General features: G+C 43.3%; 1 protein-coding gene across 3 annotated transcripts; it reads right to left on the bottom strand.

The window, feature by feature from the left end:
- Window positions 1-223: 223 nt before the first annotated feature.
- On the bottom strand, window positions 224-21,315 carry LOC113035475 (transient receptor potential cation channel subfamily V member 5). Of its 3 annotated transcripts, none has more exons than XM_026191066.1 (19): window positions 20,701-21,315; window positions 20,431-20,533; window positions 20,202-20,362; window positions 20,031-20,117; window positions 19,733-19,883; window positions 19,489-19,650; window positions 18,395-18,504; window positions 18,206-18,317; window positions 18,060-18,088; window positions 14,253-14,344; window positions 14,060-14,174; window positions 13,791-13,961; window positions 10,903-10,973; window positions 3,150-3,269; window positions 2,959-3,077; window positions 2,679-2,883; window positions 1,097-1,304; window positions 965-1,023; window positions 224-891 (listed from the first exon to the last, which is right to left on the bottom strand). In XM_026191066.1, the coding sequence occupies exons 1-19, from the start codon at window positions 20,773-20,775 to the stop codon at window positions 657-659; spliced, it is 2,385 nt and encodes a 794-aa protein (XP_026046851.1). In that variant the 5' UTR covers window positions 20,776-21,315; the 3' UTR covers window positions 224-656. The 3 variants fall into 3 exon arrangements, with proteins under 3 accessions (XP_026046851.1, XP_026046850.1, XP_026046849.1); XM_026191065.1 differs by having other exon boundaries at window positions 3,150-3,317; window positions 14,253-14,338; XM_026191064.1 differs by having other exon boundaries at window positions 3,150-3,317; window positions 20,701-21,314.
- Window positions 21,316-25,382: the final 4,067 nt, after the last annotated feature.

Raw genomic sequence — 25,382 nt, 5'->3', positions numbered from 1 at the left:
AAGTCACTTAGATAACTTAAAAATGTTATTGTTTGGCTTCTTTCAGTGTTTTATTTGTTTCTGAGTAAATCAGTTTGGCTGAAATTAAAGTTCTAGTTTTCACACAGCTGAATAAACGTCAAACAGAAAACTGATTAAACAGAAGTGTGAGATGGTCGAGAGTTTACGCCAGTGTCCTGTTATATTTTAGATAGCAAGGAGCAGACGGCTGAGTTTATTAAATTCCACCGAGACAGCGGTGACGCAGATCTGAAGGCTAGACCATCACATTTCACAGCCTCACACTTCCGGCCTTCTCAGTCTTCGGAGAACCCGGCCCACGTAGACTGTGAAGGCCGGGTCCTGAGGAGGATGGGGCCTCTGAATTGGGACACAGCTAATGTCTCTGGACTGAACCATTAATGAAGCTGTGATGTTATTTTTTCGGGGGGGGACTTTATTTTCAAATAACAGTCCACATTCATTCCAAGATGGCTACCAAAATACCAGCTAAAGATGAATGACACTGAACCTTTAGCAAACTTCTTACTGGTATTTTCATTTATGAGAGTTTGTAAATAACAATTAAACAGGAAGTCCTGGACCAGAGGAGATTCTGGAGAAACAGAAACATGAAACAATGGTTCTGACATTCCTCCCAGTCTAACCCACAGCTCTTATACAGAGTTGGTCTTGGTTTTAACCAGCTGCAAGACCAGAGTCTGGAGCTCCTTCAGCTCTGCTCGCAAGGCCTGAAGCTCCTGGGTCTGCCTCTGTAGGATTTGGCGACATTTGTCTTTGTTGTCCTGGTTCTGATTCTGTTTATCATGGTCCTCTTGAAGCTCCTGGCTCTGCTGGCACTTATTCCTCTGGGTCTCCTGCTGGTTCTGCTGGTCCTGGTCCATCTGGACTCTGAATGAGAATCCACATTAGAGAAGCTGAATGAAGAAGAATTGTGTGTCAGTAGTGATGGAGTTCTGCTAACCGTGGACCTTCTGTGGTCTCCGCCTCCCGCTGCAGGACCAAGAACTGGTCTAGAACCTCCTGCAGACACACAGATACCATGAGAACCTGAAGCACATGACTTTAGATCAGAATTTGTTCTTCAGAAACGCACTTTGATCTGCACTGTAATTCGTCCCATCTCATCATGGTAATGCAAGTTTGTTGTGATGCCATCATCAGAGGGTTCGACCAATGGCGAGCAGTGGCTGGAGATGTACTGGTTGTCGTAGAAATGACGCAGGAGGGGCATGGATTCCTCCACCTGCAGGATGACAGCGGCCTGCTGCATCATAGCATTGGCCTGTGAGTTATTGTGAACCCTAAAACACATAGACACACACACTTGTTCTCTCATTTTAAATAAAGTCAAGATGTGATTTTTTAAAATATATTTTTGTACATAATCCTCTTAAGAATGACTGGGGCATTGTGACATTTTTAACATGAAATGAGGCGACAGAATGTTTGGAATTAGTGGATTTTACTGAGACATAAAGCAGAGAAATCAAATGTATCTTCCTAAAATGTGGCGTTGTTGCTTTGGCTCATTATCCCTCTGCACTTGGAAGTGCTGCATTAGTCTGAATGTGAGCAGAGAGTGTTGACGTGTACACCTCACAGATCATCCTGCTGCTTCTATCAGCAGTTACATTATCAAGAAACACAAAGACTTCTGGAACAATGTCCTTCAGACAGATGAGACCAAAGTGTAGATGTGTGTCCAAAATGCACAGCAGCATGTTTACCTCATAGCAGCTGTCAGCTGGTGGTGCACACATGATGATCCAAGCACTGTCCTTAGAAAATGTGGTTTTCACCATTTCTTCCCGCACAAAACGTAAGATAGTATTTAGAAAGTTGTATTGCATGTGTGTTGTTGCTGCATGTGTTTGATTTAGTAATTTCTGTAACTGTGAGACACTTGCTGCAGCCAATCTTGGCCAGGTCTCCCTTGAAAAAGATTTTTTAACTCTCAATGGGATCTTCCTGGTTAAATAAAGGTTAAAAAAATAAATAAATAAATAAAATAAAATAAAATGGAAAACTGGCATATAGTTTGAAGTCTTGAACACAAGCTGAAATGGAGACTCAGCATGTCTGCAGCTCGTAGCTATGTCCGCTTAAATCGGTCACGTGATTCGGGGGTGCGGCGCGTGTCGACCCCAGCGGGTTAATAACACTCATATTCATTCCATTTCCAGAGTGTAACAACCAACCGCCTGTGCTGAAATCTGAAAATGTCCACGTATTGATTCAAAATGATTGTGTGGGACAATTGTCAGCATCGGTTGCTACTGACAACAAGAAATAAAGCCAGTCCGTGCTATGGGCTAAACCACTTTTTAGTGGTGTGTGTGTGTGTGTGTGTGTGTGTGTGTGTGTGTGTGTGTGTGTGTGTGGAGGAGGGGAGGTAACACTATGCAATATATTTAGTTTTAGAATTTATATTGAGTGTTAATTGCAGCCAGGCTCAAAGTCCAAATGCTAGCTTATTATTTTAAATAAACAGCATTTTGCTAAGCAAACTAGGGTGGCTCTAGGATCATGCCACCCCCGTAGATCCGCCCCTGCTACTCTCACAGCGGCTGTTTATAACAAGCTGAAATGATTATTGACTTCAGCTTGTTGGTGCAGCAGTCCCAGTTTCTGCCCCCCAACATAAAGTTTTATCAAATGCAGGTGTGACCTCTGACCTCTGGAAGGTATCAGTCAGCAGGGCAATCAGCAGGTTAACACACAGGATTGAAGACGCTGCCAGAAACGTCCCACACAGCACAGGAGCCATGACATCATCCACAGCCACCATGGCAGCGTACTCGTACTCGTCCACCAGAGTGATCCGATACAGACTGTACAGCAGGCCCAGGACAGACTGCATGCTGGGAACTGAAGCCATCCCTGGGGGCAGGGTTAACTTACTGTTATCATGATGTCATCAACTACCAACACACCAACCTACTCCCACACACAGACCTCCGAACATGATCCAGAAGCTGCAGGCATACGGGATGAAGATCTCCGCGTAGAGGAACAGGAAACGCATCACATCCCCAACAATCTTCCCCAACATGACGATGAACGGCCCCATCAGCCTGCAAGTACACACTAAACTTTATCTGTGCAATAGCCATACGGTTCTGCAGTAGACTGTAGCTTTTCAGTACCTGAAGCCTCTGACGTGTTTCATGAGTCGCAACCACAGGAAGACAATGGTGATGGAGAACATACGCAAACTCATGGTGTTAAGAATGGTGGACGGTCCAATCACATCGGCCACATGGACACTGAACGATGCAGTCAGCAGAAAGTACACCAGCCAGTCAAAGACATTCCTGAAGTCAGAGTGTTGCTTTGTGATTTAAAAAAGTTTTAAATAAAGATTTCATGAATATAACCTCTGAAAAAGCAAATATGCATCTGTAAAAACTTCAGAAAAATCACACAAACCCATCAGCATGATCCAACAAGACGACATCTTCAGATATTAAAAAATGAATTAATACAACAGAGAGTTGAGGTTTCTTTAAAATTTGGGAAAGAATAAAGAAACTTTACAAAAGTCAGTTGTGAAAATCTAGTTAATCTAATGAAGAGAAAAACAAACGAAAAGACAAGGACTCAAAATGTAAAATGAAGCACACAGCAGCCAAATGGGTGAGAACACTGACGAGCAGACAGATACCTGGAGAGAACAACATGGGCACAAGTGGAGCTGGGGTGCCGTGGGTGTAGTGAAACTTCCTGTTGGTGTAAAGAAGTCACAGAGGGGTTTGTGTGTCCCAAGGATCCTAGGGGCTATGTTGTCAAGGGGCTTTTGGCCCCTGGTATGGTCTCCCATGACAAATTAGTCCTGATTAGTCCAAATTAGCCCTTTAACAACCTCCGTCTGATTTCTAACCTAACTTTCATTTCTAAAACACTTGAAAAAACGGTTGCAGCTCAACTTCATTCACACCTGCTTAATAATAACATTTACAAGAGATTTCTGGTTTTCGTTCATGTCACAGTACAGAAACTGCTTTACGTGAAGTTACTAATGATCTTCCTCTCGGAGCTGACTCTGGTCTTCTCAACATTCTCGTCCTTTTGGATCTGAGCTCAGCCTTCGACACCATCTCTCACTCCATCCTTCTAAACAGACTTTTCTCTCTCGGCATTTCTGACACACCCCTAGCCTGTTTCCAATCATATCTCCTTGTCCCAGTTTATTCAGCTGAAATCATTCCGCTCTCATCTATTCCTGGTCACTTCTGGTGTACCCCAAGCCTCAGTCTTAGGCCCTCTTCTCTTCATAATTTACATCCTCCCTCTAGGTACCATTTTCCACAAATTTGATCTTCACTTTTTTGCTGAGGTGAATCAGGCCTGATTCCTCCCTCCCACCTTCTTTCCCTACAGAATGCCTATCTGAACTAAAATCCTGGTTCAGCTCTAATTTTCTTAAGCTCAATGAGGATAAAACTGAAATCCTCCTTATTGGCACTGAATCCAACCTAGTGAAGGCTAATCATTTCTCTCTCACTATCGATAACTCCACAGTTTTCCCTTCTCCTCAGGTTAAGAGCCTTGGTGTCATCCTAGACAGTTCACTATCCTTTAACTCTCCCATCAGTAATCTCACCCGTTCTGCCTGTTTCCATCTACACAACATTAACAGGTTACGTCCTTCTCTTTCCACCCAGTCTATGGCTGTCTCCCAATTCAGGGTCTGCAGCCTTAAAGTACGCAGCCTCAACGATCCTCAAGGGCCGTGTACTCTAAGACCGCTAAGGCCGGAAGTGCGAGGCTTGTGAAATGGGACGGTCTAGCCTCCGTTGCGCTGATACTGTTGTTTGTCAATAAAGTTTTAAAAAAAAAGCCTCCGTTGCGCTGCCCAGGTTTCCTAGCAACCATGATACTAACAGCTGGAAATGTGTCGTACAGCTTTGTTTGACAGAAATGAAGGAGAAAATCTTTTGTTCATTTGTTTGTTTCTACATGAGCTTTGATCATTCTCTGTGAGATTAAGCTCAGCTATTGAACGGCGTATATTTTAAAGTAAAGGCTTTAAAACCAAGTTAGTACAAACGTCACTAATGTCACATGACTTTGCCGACATGTGGGCAACAGTAATGTTTAATGGTATTAAACATTTGCACATAAATAAGTGACATAATATTCAGTACTTACTTTTCACAGTTTACTCTTCGGCCGCTCCGCTTCTGCCGTCTGCGGCAGAATTCTCCACACCGACTGCCGCGCTATGAATTGTGGGATATATGGGACCACGAAGTCTACTCTGCCACAGCCTTAAAATTCAGGGAAATGAAGGAGGCATTTCAGGGCCGCATTTCGAGCAGCCTTTGAATTGGGACAGCCTTCGGCGCGCCGCTGTGACGTAATCGGCCTTGAAATGCGGCCTTTAAGGCTGCAGACCCTGAATTGGGAGACAGCCTATGTCCATTCTTGTCCTCCTGCCTTGACTGTTGTAATTCTCTCTTTCATGGTCTCCCCCAAAAATCCCTCCATCAGCTTCAACTGGTTCAGAACTCTGCTGCTCGCATTCTCACCAGAACCCCTCCTACCAGCACATCACCTGTTCTTCAGGAACTTCACTGGCTCACAGTGAAATTCTGGATAATTTTCAGACTTCTTCTGCTCACCTTCAAGGCCATTCATAACCTCGCACCTCCTTACCTTTCTGACCTGTTATGCACTACCTTTTCTGCCCGCTCACTTCGATCTTCTTCTTCTATCCAGCTTACTGTGCCTTCCTTCCGCCTCATCACCAGAGCTGCTCTGCTCTCAGGCGGTGGAACTCTCTGACCCCACATATAAGAAACATTGCTTCTCTCCTCCAGTTTAAATCTCAACTCAAAACCCATCTGTTCAAATCTGCAAGTTCACTGTGAACCCAATGTTTGTTAATTTTATCTTGTGCTTTTGTTCTATTGTTCTTCATTTTGTCTTTGTTCTATTATGTGTTTTATTCTATTGTTAATTTTCCTTGGGTGTCTTGTCGGGTGGCTGTAGCTCAGGTGGCAGAGCAGGTCAGCCACTAATCAGAAGGTCGGTGGTTCGATCCCAGGCTGCCTCCTGGCTGCATGCCAAATATCCTTGGGCAAGATACTAACCCCGTGTTTGCCTACTGGTGGTGGTCAGAGGGCCCGGTGGCGCCAGTGTCCAGCAGCCTCGCCTCCGTCAGTGCGCCCCAGGGCAGCTGTGGCTACAATGTAGCTGCCATCACCAGTGTGTGAATGGGTGGATGACTGGATGTAGTGTGAAGCGCTTTGGGGTCCTTAGGGACTAGAAAAGCGCTATACAAATGCAGGCCATTTACCATTTGAAAGGTGCTTCATAAATAAAATTTATTATCATTATAAATTTATTGAGTGAGACTTATTTGTCCCACTTAGTCCTTCTTTGCCTGGTGAGGGACCAGGTATGTATGTTGGGGTTTCTCCCAGTGGATGAGAGGATTTCTTCCCTGTGCCTTTGGGTTGGGGAACGGGTCCTGACTGTTGTCTGTGCTTATGCGACAAATGATGGTTTAGCCTTATTGGTGTCCCTGAGTGCTCCACCTGGGGACTCTATTGTCCTACTGGAAGACTTCAGAGCAGTGTTTTGTTGTTGGATTTCTGTGCAAACAGTTTGTCCATAACAAATACCATGTTCGAAGGGTGTCCCTTAGTGCAGAAGACTGAGAAGAGGATCGCCACAGGGCTGTGTGCTTAGTGCACTGCTGTTCACCCTGCTAACACATGCCTGTACTGCACAGTACAGCTCAAATCACATTATCAAGTTTGCAGATGACACAACAGTGGTGGGTCTCATCAACAACGATGAGTCTGAATACAGAGAGGAGGTACAACACCTGGTGGACTGGTATCAGAATAACAACCTGTCTCTAAATGCTCAGAAGACTAAAGAGATGGTTGCTAACTTCAGGAAGAGCTCAATGATCCACACCCCACTGCACATCAACGGGTCTGCTGCTGAGATGGTCAACAGTGTGAAGTTCCTGGGAGTGCACATATCAGCTGACCTCTCCTGGAACCTGAACACCACCACCATCATGAAGAAAGCCCAACAACGTCTTCACTTTCTTAGGAAACTGAAGAAGGCCAGTCTACCTCCTCTAGGGATGGGTATCGAAACCCGGTTCTTGTTGAGAACCGGTTCCCACTGTTTCAATTCCTTGGGATTGTTTGTCATTTTTGCAAACGATTCCCTTATCGATTCCAGTCGCCCCGAATGACGTCAGCACGTTGCGGAGCGTCATTTACCTGGCAGGAAACACGGCGGCTCAAACGCTCAAAAATTTGGTCATACTTTACGAGAACGGATGACAACAGGGCAACTTGCAATACTTGCAAAGTAGATATTTCATTTAAGGGAGGAAACACTACGAATATGCAAAAGCATTTGCTCACAAAACACGCGATGACCTTAAATGAATGTCGTGTTTTTAATTCCGCTCGACTCGTGAATCTCAACCCAGCAGCAGCGGTAACGTTTGCACGTCCTCTCCCGTTAATGCGGCAGGTAAATAATCAACAACAGTGCATATTATGTTAGCGCGATCTGCCTTATTACAAACCTGCCATTACTGTGCATTTAGTGACCATGATGAGAGAGACAGAGTCTGGCTCAGATGCTGGCAGTTCTCGCTGCAGTCTACCGGTAGCGTCTCCTTTCAGGCAGGATAGACGAATGTCACCGAGCAGAGACTCAGTTTGTGGTCAAAGGCTTGCAGCCGTTTGCCACAGCAGATGGTTTTCAGTAAGTGAATGTGTTTAATTGTAGGCAGGGACATTACTGGATATTCTTGTGTAATTGCTACAGAATAATTTATGTTATACTTTGTTATTGCTACAGAAGAATATTTATTTTATTATTTTACATTTACAATGTTTTTTCCTGGGGACCCTGTGACACCCCATTGAAGAGGCTGTGTGTTAGGTTTTGTATTGTTGATTGTCATTTATGCTTAGAAATATTTAACCATATATGCTTAGAGGTGTATAATCAATTGTGTAGTGATAGGATGTGTGATCTTTAGCAGGCTGCAAAGGCTTGGTGTGTATTCCACACTGGAATGCACACCTACATCCTGGGAGCATGAGAAGAGGTCATACCCTGTTTTATTGTTTTATGGCAGGATAAACGTGGCTGTATCTGTTTTAGGCTAAGTGCCTTTTGTTTAGATGAACTGTTGGACTTCCAGACCAGCAGGTTTAGGGAAGTCATTTATGGGGTCACACTCTGATCCCCCCCCCCCCCCCCCCCACACACACACACACACAGTATTCTTTGTTCACATGTATACCTATGTAAGATGTTATATGTTAATGACCCTATGCATATTCATGTAACCACAATAAAAGGAGTGCTGTGGGCTGGCTGAGAGTCTGACGGAGGTCAAGTGGTGGGACAACACTTGGCTCCAGGCAGGTCTCCCTCATGCATGAGTAACAAGAAGAACTTTGCCTACTTTGTGTCTTGCTTGCTGTGTAATTATATTGTCTTCAACGTTCCAGCGAATAGGTTCAAGCTACAAACCTATCACTGTGGATCTCTTAAGATCTCACTGTTGGGTTTGTAAGGCCACGTTACTCCTAATTTTCTATCTTGTTCAAAGAGAAGATATAAAACAAAGTTCTAAGCTAATCGACCTTAGTGTTCTCCTTTTTTAAAAATAAGAATCGATAAGAGAATCGATAAAGAATCAAATCGTTAAACAGAATCGAAAATGGAATCGGAATTGTAAAAATCTTATCCATGCCCATCCCTACCCTCCTCGCATTCTCACAGCATTTTACCAGGGAACCATTGAGAGCGTCCTCTGCTGCTACATCACTATCTGGTACGGGATCTGCACCCTCGCTGAAAAGAAGTCTCTGCAGTGGATAGTGAGGACAGCAGAGAGGATCATTGGAGGCCCTCTCCCACCCATCTCCCAACTCAACCACAAACACATTATCCAATGTGTGAACAGCATAGTGAAGGACACTTTCCACCCCTCACATGCACTGTTCTCCCTCCTTCCATCTGGCAGACGGTTTCGCAGTATCAAAACTTAACGACCAGACACTGCAAGAGCTTCTTCCCCCAAGCAGGGAAAGCTCTCATCTCACTACCACAAAAGGACTGATAAACACAAACACCCTTATAAATACCTTACAATACTCATCAAAAGACTTAAACTTACACAATCCACCTGCTTAATATGCCTGTTTGCACACATCTAAATTATACTACATTTGCACATTTTGCACGTGTCTTTGTCATGTCTCGTCTGTAAAATCCTGACAATAACTTGAACCTGGTATTCAATACCGCTGCACAATCCACTTTGTATTGTCTCTGTCCTGTCTTTCTTTATCATACAGCTAGTATTGTGTAGTTAGTGATTAGTACCTTAATTGCCTTACCTTAATTTTACCGAAATTTAGCACGTTATTTATTTGTAAATCCCAGTTTTATATCTCTTGGAGATATATCTTTAATATACTTATAAATGCACCATGGGAGGCTTGGGGTGAAACAGTATACTGTGTATACTGTTGTATTGACAATAAAGCTCTTGAATCTTGAATTGAATCTTGAATCTGGGCTTCTCTGCTTAGGCTGCCCCCGCTACCCATGCCCCGAATAAGTGAATGAAGAAGAAGTGGATGGATGAAGAAAAATTGCTGTGATAAAGAAGGAAATCTGTCAGCACAACTCTTTAAACTATAAGAAATAAATGAGTGAAATTACAGAAAAAGGTCTGCTAGCTCATTGCGCACACTGTTCAGATTTTTTTTTCTAACTATACAGACTTGTGCTCTTTATGATTATTGCAGGAAGTGAAAAACAGAAACTATTCTGTCATTTAATGGTTTATGGCTTCATGACTTTGTGTTGTATGAATGGCCATAAGGGAGGTTTTTATCAGAAGGAAAAGCTGTAAAAGTTATTGAAACACAGTTAAAAGTTCAACATTCCTGCTTGTGCTTATTTACGGAGAGCAGCAGATTAAACAAATTAAGAATTATAAATTGTAATTATAATTATGAATGGCTAGAAGCGCACTATCAGGCCTGTGAGACTCATTCAGACTCCAAGCCATGGCTCTGTGCTACATGCACACATTTCTGCAACGCTGCCATTCAAACACACTTTATGTATAGTTTATTTTTTTGTAATAGTAAATTTTTGACAGAGGCGAGGCAGCCGCGCCTCTGTCAGTGCGCCCCAGGGTGGCTGTGGCTACAATGTAGCTTGCCATCACCAGTGTGTGAATGTGTGTGGGTGGATGACTGGATATGTAAAGCACTTTGGGGTCCTTAGGGACTAGTAAAGCGCTATATAAATACAGGCCATTTACCATTTAATATTCAATACTGAACTGCACATTTATTCTCTTTCAAGGAAGCAATTTTCTCTTTATCCAGCTGCTATTTTTAAAAAATGATGCACTTAGCTTCTCATTCTCAACAATCACAAAAGTACAGCCAGATGCTCTTTTGACGTTTTCACTCTTTTCTCTTATCTACCCCCTGCTCAGCTGATGATGAATTTCTTCCTTTTTCATTGATCCATGCAAATGATCATTTAAAGATCACACCAACCATATTTTAACCTTTTCTGAGCTTTTTCTCCGCCTCCTTCAGTGGATTAATGTGGACTGATACTAGATACTAGATAGTAGATACTAGAGCTGAACCTGATTTCTCTGCGTTATACTTTTGATGGTGGGGGTTTCAATGTCCTGATTTCTTGCTGTGATATTGATCTGCACACCTGATGTCCATTGTGATGCAGATACTCTTTCTGATTGCTCTGACCATGCATTCACACTGGGACATAGTGAAGCTAAAATGTAATAAAGTGATTGTTTCACACATGATTACATTTGGTTTTTGTTCTGTGTGTGTGTGTGTGTGTCAGTACCACAGGTCCCGGCAGTAGCTTCCTCTCTTCCTGTCAACCAGTTTGAACTGGTTTAGTAGAAACTCTCTCTCCTGTAAACACAACATACACCTGAAACGTCAAAGGAGCTTGCAAAGAAAAGCGTCTGGACTTCTTTAAGTTGCTTGAAGACGTTTCACCTCCCATCCGAGAAGCTTCTTCAGTTCTAAGGTCAGATGGTGGAGAGTCCCAGATATAAACCTAGTGGGAGTGACCCCCCACAGAGGGACAAAAGGACCCCCTGATGATCCTCTAATCGCCTGAGCCAAGGTGTGAAACTGGGTGTGGGTCCCAATCAGCCAGAGTTTTGGGTGTGTTCATTGTGAAACCTGGCCCCACCTTATCATGCGAATTCCTGAGGTCAGCTGGCCCAGGATGTGAGTGGGCGTTAAGGCGTCTGGGAAGGGATCTCAAAACTGGATTATAGATGGCAGAGAGTTGGTGTCGTAAACCCCGCCTCTGTTCAAAGATGGTCGCTCACAGTGGACATAGATGGCTTCTTTCACTCCTCTTTCAAACCATCTGTCCTCTCTGTCCAAAATGTGAACATTGGCATCTTCAAAAGAGTGACCTTTGACCTTTTTTAAATGCAGATGGACTGCTGAGTCTTGTCCTGTGGAGGTGGCTCTACTATGTTGTGCCATGCGCTTGTGAAGTGGCTGTTTGGTCTCTCCAATGTAGAGGTCTGGGCATTCCTCGCTGCACTGTACAGCATACACCACATTGTTAAGTCTGTGTTTTGGCGTTTTGTCTTTCGGGTGAACCAGTTTTTGTCTGAGCGTGTTGCTGGGTCTGAAATACACTGGGATGTCATGCTTGGAGAAAACTCCTGAGTTTCTCTGATACACCTGATACATAGGGGATGACAATGTTGTTGCGTCTGTCCTTCTTATCCTCCCTCGCTGGTGTCTGGTCTTCTTTTCTGTGCCTCTTTGCTGACTTTAAGAACACCCATTTAGGATAGCCGCACGTTTTGAGTGCTTCCTTTACATGTGTGTGTTCCTTCTTTTTTCCTTCAGGCTTAGAGGGAACATGTTCTGCCCGGTGGTGTAGGGTCCTGATTACTCCAAGTTTGTGTTCCAGAGGGTGATGGGAGTCAAAGAGGAGGTACTGGTCCGTGTGTGTGGGCTTCCGGTAAACTTCGATGTTGAGGTTGCCGTTCTCTTCAATGTGCACAGCGCAGTCCAGGAAAGGCAAACAGTTGTCCTTTGTGTCTTCCCTGGTGAACTTGATGTTTTTATCCACAGCGTTAATGTGCGCAGTGAAGATTCCACTTCTTGTGTCTTGATTTTGACCCAGGTGTCGTCCACATATCTGTACCAGTGGCTGGGTACTCTTCCTTTGAAAGAGCCAAGAGCCTTCCTTTCCACTTCCTCCATGTAAAGGTTGGCTATAATAGGTGACACGAAGGAGCCCATGGCACAGCCATGTTTTTGTCTGTAGAAGCCTTCGTTGTATTTGAAATATGTAGTGGTGAGGCAGAGGTTTAACAGTGTGCAGATCTGATCGGGTGTGAAGTTGGTCCTGTCTTCCAAGGAGCCGTCTTCTTGTAGTCGTTTTCTGACAGTCTCCACGGCCTCCGTGGTGGGTATGCAAGTGAAGAGAGAGACTACATCAAAGGACACCATGGTTTCATCTGGATCCAGGGTAAGTTTCTGGACCTTGTCGGTGAAGTCGGTGGAGTTCTTGATGGTGTTTAGCAATGTTATAAGTGGCTGAGTTTATGCTACTGACTATGGGTCTGAGTGGGACAGCTTCCTTGTGGATTTTAGGAAGTCCGTAAATGCAGGGTATGGCATCCCCTGGGTAAAGGCGGTGATATGTAAGGTGGTCAATAATTTTGTCCTTTTCAAAGTCTTGAAGGCAAACTATAACTTTCTTTTTGTAGCTGCTTGTGGGGTCTCGCTTTAAGGCTTCGTAGGTATTGTTGTCACTGAGGAGAGTAGTGATCTTTGTATGGTAATCTGTAGTGTTTAGGACCACGGTGCATCTTCCCTTATCAGCTCGTAAAACAGTGATGCTGTGGTCTTTGCTCAGGGAAGCAACGGCCTTCTTTTCCTGTATTGTGAGGTTGGATGGAGGGACTTTGGCACTGGAGAGCGTGGCTGAGACTTTCATCCTGATTTGCTCTGCTTCTGTCTGTGATAATTTATTAATCCGTATGGCGGTTTCTGTGGCTGTGATGAGGTCCACTATGGGCAACTGTTGTGGAGAAATGGAAAAATATAGTCCTTTGGCTAATACTCTCTTTTCAGGTTCAGTGAGAATCCTGTCTGAAAAGTTCTTAACCCATTTCTCCTGACTGTCTTCAGGTGTGTTTTCTTCTCTGGGTTGTGTAGGTTCGGGATGAGGAGTGTGTGTTTTTGAAAGCAAGGTGTGAAATTTCCTGCGTTGTCTTTCTTTTCCTTTAGAGTGTTGGGCCCGCTGAGCCTTGTCCACAAACTTGTAAACCTCTTCTAAGATTGGAGAGGGTAGAAGGGTTTCCAGTTCCTGCAGGGTCTGGCTGATCTTGATCTGGAGGGCATCTATAGTGAAATGGACCTGTCTTATCCTTTCACTTAAAAGGTGATTTTGTGCTCTCTGTAGAATCAAGTCTGCTCTGTATCCCCTGACAGTGGATCCAAGGCGCAGGCTCTTAGGAACAACTCTGCTTTGTCTACATCTGGGACTCTCCACCATTTGACCTTAGAACTGAAGAAGCTTCTCGGATGAGAGGTGAAACGTCTTCAAGTAACTTAAAGAAGTCCAGACACTTTTCTTTGCAAGCTCCTTTGACTACGATGACCTGGATGACTGAGAACCTTCACAGACATACACCTGAAATATCTGATACTTCCTGTTCCTGTCCATCACATCATCCTGATTCCTACCTGTGGCCACATGGGATGTGAGCAGCTCAGGTCACTCTGGAGACGATGCTTCACCAACTGCTGCCAGAGGTGGAGCTTTTTCCTTGAGCGCAGGATGTCCCGCACATCCCTTAGCACTTCCTCTAGGGTCAACAGGAGCGCCAAGACCACAAAGAGGACACACCACCAGTCCTGAGGCAGACAGGTGTAACATAAATGTTAGAGTAACGCATGTGAGAGATACACAGGTGACACATAGATAGATAGGTTAGGTGTGACAGACAGGTTACCTCGGGGAGGACATAACGATCAGGTGAGTCTCGGTGGACAGACACTGAGATAGCGACAGTCGTCCAGGAAACATTAAACAGGAAGTTAAGGATAAGGAGAAGCCATGCCCCAAACCTGTCAGCAGGACAGACAGACATGCAGGTAGAAAAGTGTCCTATCACCTGACATAACCATCAGTCAGAGAGACTTTACCTGCCGTAGAGATTCCATTTGACGTGGATCAGTTTGAGGAAGACGGGATTCATGATGAGATCAAGTTTCTCCTCCTGAATCACCATCTGCAGCTTGAACAGATACAGGTACAGCTGATGTCCGACTGCATTTATAGCACGTAAAATAAAATCCTCTGTGCACTGATGCCATCAAACAAAAATAACCTGCACTGGTTCTTAAGCTCCGTCAAGCAGTGCTGTGCAAAAGTCATGAGCCATTGCTTATGTATTTTATTTTGTTCCTCTTTGGACATTGGCTGCTTTTCACTCATGTTCAGTACAGTCCTTGTACCTGACCATTTTCACTGGATGGTTTTGGTTATTGACCCTCTGAACTCTGACCCATGAATTATTCAAGCAATGACTCCTAGCCCAAGGATGATGAGAATTGTGTTGACACATACTAGAAGCCGTTTTAAGTAGTGTAGTGGTAGTGGCTCTACTCCAGGCTCCTGCCCTGTTGTAAGGCTGAGCCCAGATCCTCTGCAGAGGAAGCTTGTTTCTGCTTCATTTATCTTCAGTCTTATACTTTTGGTCACTAAGCACAGCTTGTGAGCTAGTGATGTGTCGGTCACGAGAGAAACGGCTCTTAGAGCTGGATCTTTGAAGTGAACAACGCGAGTCGGCTCCTTATTGGGAGCTGTGGGTTTTTTTTTTCTTTCTCTCTCACTTTTTTCCACTTCACTCCGCATGCAAGCCTTGTGCTTTGCGCTGGGAAGAGGGGGGAGGGGCGGTAGTTACACTCGCAGTAGCACAGGATATATGATTTATTTATTACATTTTATGCGGAGTGAATAAATAAAAGTATATTTATGGTGGCCCCTAGAGAAAAAGCACGTACAAACTCCAAAACACGTACGAACTCCAAAACACGTAAAAACTCCAAAACACGTACAAACTCCGAAGGACATACAAACTCCGAAGGACATACAAACTCCGAAGCAGGTAAATACTCCAAAACACGTACAAACTCCGAAGCAGGTAAATACTCCAAAACACGTAAAAACTCGAAAAAACTTACGAACTCCAAAACACGTACAAACTCCAAAACATATACAAACTCCGAAGCACGTACAAACTCCAAAACACCTACAAACTCCGAAGCACGTACAATCTCCAAAGCACCTACGAACTCCAAAACACATACGAACTCCAAAACACGTAAAAACTCCAAAACACGTAAAAACTCCGAAGCACGTACGAACTCCAAAACACGTAAAACCTCCAAAACACGTACGAACTCCAAAACACGTAAAAACTCCATAGCACAAACAAAACACAACAGAAGTGCTCCAGTATGCTAGGGCGCAGTGTTGAGCTTTTGTTACCTAGTGGCTACATAAGCCAAGAATTACCAATGACCGGATTTGGTGTGTGGTAGTAACAGGTAAATAAAATTTTTTTTTTTAAATTATTTGAATATATATGAGTGCTTGTGTATAAATTACAGATGGCACGATACCACTTTTTTATGTCCGATACGATACCGATATCATAAATTTGGATATCTGCCGATACCGATATGAATCCGATATAGTGTGTTTTTTAATCAATAAAACTTTTTTAAATATCTTGCTGCATTTTGTATAAGTTCATACTCAAGTTTAAATAAAAAACAACAATAATACTATTCTGTTATACCTGTATGTAAAAAATACACTGCACCCAAAATATTTCATAGTTTAGCAAAACTGATCAATCTAATAAACTTAAACCTGCTCCATCCTTCCTATTCTGGTATTTTAAAGAGTACTTAGCAGAAATATTAAGCAACCTAACTAATAGGGTTCCAACTCCCAGCAAAAAAAAATAGGGAACCACCCCCCACCCTCCGCCTCATGATGCTTAATCGACGTAATCAACGTTAATTTGATGCAGTGTGAAAAAAAATGCACAGAAATAAATTATTTTTCAAGAATAATTAAATAGATTCAACATCTTTCTTCAACAGAACTGCAGACTGCACAGATGGTATCTTCCCAAAGGAAAAAATACTATAGCTTACTAGGATATATTAGACTTAACAGTTACTATATACAGTAATGGACTTCTATACATTTTAGATCAGATTAAAACTTGGGTGTAAGATTCAGATAAATATTTATTAAAAGCTAGACATTTTAAATGAGAATAAGAAAGAAAAGTATGTCTTTGTGCCCCCTTTTCCCTGTTAATGCCCTATCGGCCCCCCTTTGCTAGATCCGCCCCTGCACAATTACCAGCCGTCAGCTGCGTAGAAAAAGAACCTGGTGTAGAAAGTAATATTAAATAAATTCTAACAACAGCTTATCAAGGTTAAACGTGCTGCTGTTGTTCAGCCGCTGGTTTCCTCTTTCTGGTGCAAAAACAAACAAGAGAGACGGACTCGCGACAGAAAAGCCGATCAGCTGATCAGATCATTGTTCAGTTTCATGATTGAAGTAGCAGCAAGAAGAGGCAGTCGCTCCATATATCGGTTGTTAAGCTTAACGTGGGAATGCTTTACAAACATTCAGAGATGAACTTACACACTTGCTTTACTTCTCTCTGGGATAACTTCCTCGGAGATGAAATGCCGGTTTGGTAGCGAGGCTACAAATACACACAGCCGTTCTATCACGTGACACATACTGCTGCAACGTGCTACGGTTATGAGGCGAGTTACGCTGTGTCGCAAGTTTTGTGAGGTGCTTTTTTTGATATTTAATGGATTGGATTACATTTTTTATTTCTCTCCGATATCCGATCCAGTAATTTACGTCAGTATCGGACCGATACCGATACGTAATATCGGATCGGTCCATCTCTAGTATAAATACACAAACAATACACATATGCTTTCAATTGTGTAATTTAAGTGATGTAGCTCTGTTTTGGAATTTCAGTTAACGCTAGAAATGTGTTTTGCCGTTCGTATGTGCTTTGTCTCTAGGGGCTACCGTATATATTTATATATAAACATATATAAATAAAACCACTTTTTTTTACATTAGTAATTCCTTTTGTGCATAATTTTATATTATTGTTAATAATAAATTAATTAAAGCAACAAAACAACCTGAAGAGCCGGCTCTTTTTAGTGAGCCGAGCCAAAAGAGCCGGTTCTCCAAAAAGAGCCGGAAATCCCATCACTATTGTGAGTGTAGATGAGGGTGGGAGTAGATCAGCTGGTAAATGGACACCTTTGGTTTCACCAAAGCTACAGTGTCACTGCAGTCATGGTGCTAAACTATGTGTTGACATGTGTCTGCCCTCACTTAAACAAGAACCCAACATACTTAAACTCCTCCACTTTGTCCCTGTTCTGGAGTACGGCCTCCACCCTTTTCCTATTGAGGACTATGACCTTAAACCTGAGGCGTTCTCTTTTCTGCCCTTCACGCTCGACAGTGAACCATCAGGATAGCTCAATGAGGCTAAAATAACCGCATCAACACAAAAAGCAGAGCGGTGATCCCAAGGCCACAGAGTAGATGTGTACCCACACCATCATACATCCTTCAGAGGACGAGGAGTTGATCCAAAGAGCTGTTTAGAACTTCAGACAGGCACTTAGTGAAGGAACCTGACTCAGTCATGTAGACGCCCCAACTCCCAGTAAACATCTGCATCATCATCATTTTTTTTTCTACAGTTTGATCCTAATTTTAGTTTAAGAGGACACTAATCCATGAGTAATATTATAGGATGCCTTATTAAATCATGGGGATCCCTCTGGACAAGATGATTTTTTTTCTTTAAATGTAGCTCAGGTGGTGCTAATGGGGATGCCGAGGTTTGAATCCCTTCACTTACTGTTGAAACTTACCGGAGACATTGGCTCACCGACCCACACACCTACAGACAGACAGAGGGGTGTTAGGCAAGACCAGCAGCTGTAATATCAACACTACTGCAGAAGTACTACTGCAGTTGTGAGGCTGCTGTACGCCAGACTGCACACTGTAGTATCACCTGACAGCTGGTCCTCAGGTGAGTGTAGTTCTGGTTCCAGCAGGTTCAGGTAGTAGTAGTGCTGCCTGGTCATTCGGTCGAAAACATGGAACTGACTGAGAGCCAGCTGAGCCTAAACACAACCACATGTTACATAACAATGTCTGTGAACGAATCACAGCTGTGTTGTTTTTATGTGGGACGTTATACCACTGGGCTCATCCGGCCAATCAGAGCTGTTATACAGAACTGTCCATCAGAGTCCTTCAGCCCCGCCTCCGCCCCGAGCTCCAACAGCACACGAGCTGCATCACTACGCTCTGAAGACACAAAGAGATGATTACAATCAGACAGTGGGAAGGAAAAACTTCCTCTTGACAGGAAGACACCTCTGGCAGAACCAGGCTCAGGAAGGGGCGGGGCCATCTGGAGGTTAGCAGAGGAAGACGCAACAAAGAAGTACTGTGGAAGAGAGCCAAGGGTTAATAATAACGAATAATCAAATGCAACGAAGTAAATAAGTGAAAAGCTGACTGAAGAAGAAACACCCAGTGCATCATGGGAATCCCCCGGCAGCCTACACCTGTTGCAGCATAACTAAGGGAGGATTCAGGGTCACCTGGTCCAGCCCTAACTATATGCTTTAACAAAAAGGAAAGTTTTAAGCCTAATCTTAAAAGTAGAGATAGTGTCTGTCTCTGAAATATCTTATTATAGAAAAGTTAGACATATTTTCCTAGCATGTGCTTAATTTTGCTTGGTAAGAATATGGTTTCTTTTTAGACAAAAAATACGAAAAAATGTTCAGAAACAAAGTTTTTTTTTTACTTTCTTGAAAATCGATTTTTGCAGTGCAGTTTTTTCTTGTACAGACTTTTAAAAACATGGACAGGAAACTGGTCCAGTAGCTAGCACCACTCCCTCCATCAAGAAGGTTCTGAGTTCAACTCCAGCATCTGCCTTGTGCCTCCCCTCTGGGTTCTCTCCCACAGTCCAAAGATTGAAGTTAATCGCTTATTCCAAATCGTCCACAGGCAAGACTGTTAGCCCTGTGACAGACGGGTGACCAGAAGATCCTTCCTCTCAAAGTGAAAAAGAAACAACACTGAAAGCATTACTGACGGGTTTGTTTTCAGTTGATCTGACTTCAAACATACTTGTCTACATAATTTTTCTTATTTCAAGAAATCTTATCGAGTGTAATTATCTTATTTCACTTATTATAGTCAGGATCTTCTTTAAAGTCAATTATTATTTTTCCTTATTTCTAAACAGGCAATTTTTGCAGTGTGTGTCAGTGGTACCTGCGTTAGCGGCGAGCTGCAGTGGTGTCCTGCGTTTGTAGTCGGTGCAGCTGATGGAGGCTCCGGCCTGCAGCAGAAGCCTGATCGAACCGACGGCATCATTCTTCGCAGCGTAGTGAAGCGGGGTCTGCTTGTCCAGAAAGGTGCGAGCCTCCGGATCAGCTGATCATAACACACATGCAGTCATGTGACTCTATCACATGACTTCCCATCACACACTGTTCATGCTTTAGTGTCCACAGACCTTTTCGGTCCAGCAGGAACTGCACCATGTCCTGATAGTCCAGCGCCGAGGCCACATGCAGCGCAGTGACTCCAAACTGATCTGGCCGCAGGAGGTCTGAGCCCCGGTCTAGGAAGAACCGCATCACATCCACGCTCCACGCTCTGGAGATCTGAACACACACGTACCTGCATTAGTTCTCTGCAGACACACACCTGTACCACACAGACACAGCACAAGCTCTCCAGAAGCTCTCAGTGACCGTCCTGCAGGTGTGTGAACAAACGGCTAACAGGGCAGAAGTGACTTCCCGTGTGACCTCGTGCAGGACGGTCTGTCCATATCTGTCTGAGGCGTTCGGATCAGCTCCGTCTGAGATCGCCCGGTCCAGAAGCTGAAGGTCCACCTGAACAAACACACAAACATGAATACAAACAGAGGAAAAGAAAAATGGTTTGATTTTATACGGACACTTCTCACTGATTGTTACCTGGTCAGTGTCCTGGTTGGTTGCAGCCAGATGTCTGAAGTGATCGAGCAGTTTTTTGTTGAGTTGTTGGTTTTTGTTGATGTTGTCTATTTTGTCCCTCTGCTCTTTGTCATCTTCATCATCCTCAGCCAGACCACAGTATTTGACCTCCACCTGAAATCCTGAAAAAGAAGCTTTGATGAAGACCAAACTCAGACTTGTTGCAACGACTGAGCTCAGCTGGACTTACCTGTAAGCTTTCTTCTTTTCTGCCTCCAGCGACCTCTGTAATAAGACACCCACCAAGCTGCTGCTGACACAGAGGACCTGGATCCCTGTGGACACCCTGATTCCTGAGGACAAGTAAATACCTGAGGACACCTGGATACACTGTTTTTTCTGCTAAAGTCTGTTAAAGACACCCACCAAGCAATCGAATAAAGTTTTTATGAGTACAAATATTTTTAAGCATTGAGGAGTTAAGCTCCAGCTGGCTGCATATGAGGAAAATCCCACTCACCTGGACGGTTCTTCCTGTCATGTCCTCCAGCTCCAGTCCAGTATTACATAGACCCCCCTGGGCTCCTCTCTTCATCCTGCTTCTGATGTACCTCTGAGCTCTCTGCTGGTTTCAGTTGACGAAAACAAACCTTTAAAGTCAGCTGATGGTGACGTGTTGCAGCTCAAAGGTTTATGGTTTATCTTATCAGTGGGTGGAGATTGTTCCACCTCGGTCCACGTTCAGGTGTTGACCCAAGGTTCAAGCAGACGAGTATGATATATGATATGCTTCAGTTTTACTTCTTTGTTAGTAGAAAAAAAACAAAAGCTGTACAAATTCTTTGTTTTCCTGTTTAGTCACATAATGAATCTGAGCTGTCTCCTAAACATCAATGATGTGCTCCCCATCGGTCCCAACACGAGGACCAGATTCAGAGCGTGAATGAACTCATTTTAATACAAAAAGCATCTATGCAAACTCATAAAGGGCTTCATATATAGTTAGAGCTTTCTTTCTCTTTCACTCTTTCTCACACACACACACGCCAACTTCAAACCACCAAGACTTCAGCAGGGACCAAACAAAGCCAACTGATGTGACCTCTGCATGAGCCTAAAGTTGCTCAGAAATCCCAAGAAGTTTATTCTGTTCATCTGGACGTTTTCAGTGTGAGAAACATTTCGTCATCACGTCACCTTCTTGATCAGTGGTTGTTGATCAATGGTCATGACACTGTTCATTCAGTGGTGCTGGTTTCAGTCATTGTGTAAATGTCCTGTTTAAGGTTGGAAACCTGCAGTCAGCTGAGACTGAAGATGGCACCTTACGGTGGCCCCTAGAGACAAAACATGTACAAACTCCAAAACACGTATAAAATCCAAAACACTTACAAAATCCAAAACACTTACAAAATACAAAATTCAATTCAATTTAATTAAATTTTATTTATATAGCACCAAATCACAACAAAAGTCGCCTCAAGGCGCTTTATATTGTGAGTAGATCGTACAATAATAGATACAGATAAAAACCCAACAATCATATGACCCCCTATGAGCAAGCACTTTGGCGACAGTGGGAAGGAAAAACTCCCTTTTAACAGGAAGAAACCTCTGGCAGAACCAGGCTCAGGGAGGGGCGGGGCCATCTGCTGTGATTGGTTGGGGTGAGAGAAGGAAAACAGGATAAAGACATGCTGTGGAAGAGAGACAGAGATTAATAACAGATATGATTTGATGCAGAGAGGTCTGTTAACACATAGTGAGTGAGAAAGGTGACTGGAAAGGAAAAACTCAATGCATCATGGGAATCCCCGACAGCCTACGTCTAATTCACCGAGGAGATGATGGAGCGGGTCAATGCTGGGCTCAGATCTACCCCCCGGCCCAATCCCTTTTTGTCCCCCATAAACCCCCCACCAGAGCGGCCAAAGGTTCGCCATCGAGCCCCACCCTCAACAGAGCAATCGAAGTCACATTGCCCAGCCTCGCCCCCCTTAGTTCCTCCTTACCACCTTCATGCTTTGTCTCCGCAGTCTGATGTGTGATGTGTGGAGGGTCCGGGCTGCGAGGATTATGGCAGTGGTGACTTTTCCCAGGAGAAGCTGGGACCCTGTTTACTAGAAGGTTTTAAAATCTCTGTACTTTTAGGTGACAGGAGACATGTGGCCTGGTCAAAACACAGAGAGCTGCACTCTAAAAGATCTTTAAACATAGTAAACATACCTTGTGTGCCACAGACTGCTCCCAAACACGAGGGGACAAGTAATACCTCTAAAACACTTAAGTTGGCTTTATTAAACGTTAGATCTTTAGCTGGGAAAACATTTTTAATTAATGATTTAATCACTGAGCACAGCCTTGATTTTATGTTTTTAACTGAAACTTGGTTGGACCAAAGTAACAGTGGAGCTGTTCTCATCGAGACGACCCCTCCTAACTACAGTTTTATCAGTGAGGCCAGGGTGAGCAGGAGAGGAGGAGGGGTTGCTGTCTTATTTAATGAATCATTTCAATGTAAGCAGCTATCTCCTGGAAGTTTTCAGTCTTTTGAATATGTGGCTTTACAGCTGAAGGCCCCATCCAAAGTTGTGTTTCTTAATGTTTACAGGCCTCCCAAATACTGCACAGACTTTTTTAATGACCTCAGTGAACTGCTGTCTGTGATCTGTGTTGATTTCGACTGTGTAATTATTGTTGGGGATTTTAACATCCATGTGGACAACCCTCAGGACAAAGGGACTAAAGACCTGAGTAACACTCTGGGCAACTTTGGGCTGACTCAGCATGTAACAGAGGCCACACATAATAGAGGACACACTCTTGACCTACTGATCTCCAAGGGCCTGAGCATTTCAAAGGTTACTGTGTCTGATGTGGGCCTGTCTGATCATTACTGTGTTTTCTTTGAAAGTAAAATCTCAGCCCACACAAATATATCAACAACAGTGATCACAAAACGGTGTATAACTGAACACAGTAGTGCAATTTTTAACCAGGTCTTCCCATTAACACCTGACCTGTCCAAAGGTTCAGTCAATGAGCTCGTCAATAGCTTCAATGCTAAAATGTTAAATGTAATGGACACTATTGCTCCCATTAAGGTGAAGGTTATCTCTGGAAGGAAAAAGTCTCCATGGAGAAACTCCACACTGGTGAAAAAAGAAAAAAGAGAGTGTAGGAAAGCTGAGCGCAGATGGAGAAAAACAAACCTCCAGGTTCATTATGACATCTATAAAGAGAAACTTCACAATTATAATTTACAACTGAGGAGTGCAAGGAGGTCCTACTTCTCTGACATCATCACTAAAAACAGCCATAATGCTCGGGTCTTATTTTCTACAGTAGACAGGCTAACAAACCCTCCTGTGTCAGTGGCAGCTGAACTTCATTCAACCATGGCCTGCAATGACTTTGCCAAATTCTTCACAGAAAAAATCCAAAAAATTAGACAAGCAATTGGTACATCAACAGCAGATCCAGAATATGTACTGTGTCCACCGAAAAACTGTTTAAACACCATGAAACAGTTTCACCCTATTAACAGCAAAGACCTGGAGGACATCTTAGGTCAACTGAACTCCTCCTCTTGCTGTTTAGATGTCCTGCCAACAAGTTTTTTCAAAAAGGTCTCAAAGACTTTAGAGTCAGACCTGTTACAGATCGCCAACTTTTCTTTAATATCAGGCGTGTTTCCAGAACCACTAAAAACTGCTGTAATAAAACCTATACTGAAAAAGGACAATCTTGACAAGACACAAATGAACAACTACAGGCCGATCTCAAATCTCCCATTTTTAAGTAAGATCATTGAAAAAGCAGTTTCTCAACAGCTCAATTACTTCTTAAAACAGAATAACTGCTATGATGCCTTCCAGTCAGGTTTTAGACAGAATCACAGCACTGAAACTGCTCTGACCAAAGTGTTCAATGACATATGTCTGAATACAGACAGTGAAAAAATGTCAGTCTTAGTTTTACTGGATCTCAGTGCAGCATTTGATACAGTCGACCACAACATATTACTCAAACGACTGGAGAACTGGGCAGGTCTTTCAGGAACTGTACTAAACTGGTTCAAAACATACGTAGAAAACAGGAAATACTTTGTATCAATAGGTAACTTCACATCTGAGCAGACAAGTATCACATGTGGAGTTCCCCAAGGTTCCATCTTGGGACCCCTTCTGTTTAACATCTACATGCTCCCACTGGCACAGATTATAAACAACAACAAAATAAACTATCACAGCTATGCAGATGACACACAAATATATATCACAATGTCACCAGGAGACCGAGGCCCTGTACAGGCTCTTGGTAAATGCATTGAGGAAATCAATGACTGGTTGTGCCACAATTTTCTCCAGCTAAACAAAAACAAAACTGAGGTAATAGTCTTTGGCGCCAAAGAAAAACGATTACAGGTCACCAGAGAACTTCAATCTATACACCTAAAAACCACAAACCAGGCGAGAAATTTGGGTGTAGTGATGGATGCAGACCTAAACTTAGAAAAACACATTAAGACAATAACAAAGTCAGCTTACTATCACCTCAAGAATATATCAAGGATAAAAGATCTGATGTCTCAACAGGACCTGGAAAAACTAGTCCATGCATTCATCTTTAGTAGGCTTGATTACTGTAACAGCATCTTTACAGGTCTACCTAAAAAATCAGTCAGACAACTACAGCTCATTCAGAACTCTGCTGCTCGAGTCCTCACTAAGACCAAAAAAGTGGACCACATCAGTCCAGCTCTGAGGTCCTTACACTGGCTGCCTGTCCGTCAGAGGATAGACTTTAAAGTTCTGATGCTGGCCTATAAAGCTCTGAATGGTTTAGGACCAAAATACATCAGTGACCTCCTGACCCAGTATGAACCTTCCAGATCCCTCAGGTCATCTGGATCCGGTCTTTTATCAGTTCCCAGAGTCAGAACCAGACACGGAGAAGCTGCATTCAGCTTTTATGCTCCTTATATCTGGAACAAACTCCCAGAAAGCCTCAGATCAGCTGAAACACTCAGTTTATTTAAATCCAGGTTGAAGACTCACCTGTTCTCAGCTGCATTTGAATAAAGCACCAAATCCACACTTTTAAGCTTAAATTTCAAAACTTACATTAACTACTGATCTTATCTATTTCTGATTTTATCTGTTTTGATTTTATATACTGTTTTGTTTGTTTGTTAAGCTT

This window comes from Astatotilapia calliptera, chromosome 13 (assembly GCF_900246225.1).
Source record: "Astatotilapia calliptera chromosome 13, fAstCal1.2, whole genome shotgun sequence".
NCBI classification, from domain to species: domain Eukaryota; kingdom Metazoa; phylum Chordata; class Actinopteri; order Cichliformes; family Cichlidae; genus Astatotilapia; species Astatotilapia calliptera.
The sequence above is the reverse complement of the archived record's forward strand: the minus strand, read 5'-3'. Positions and strand labels throughout refer to the sequence as shown.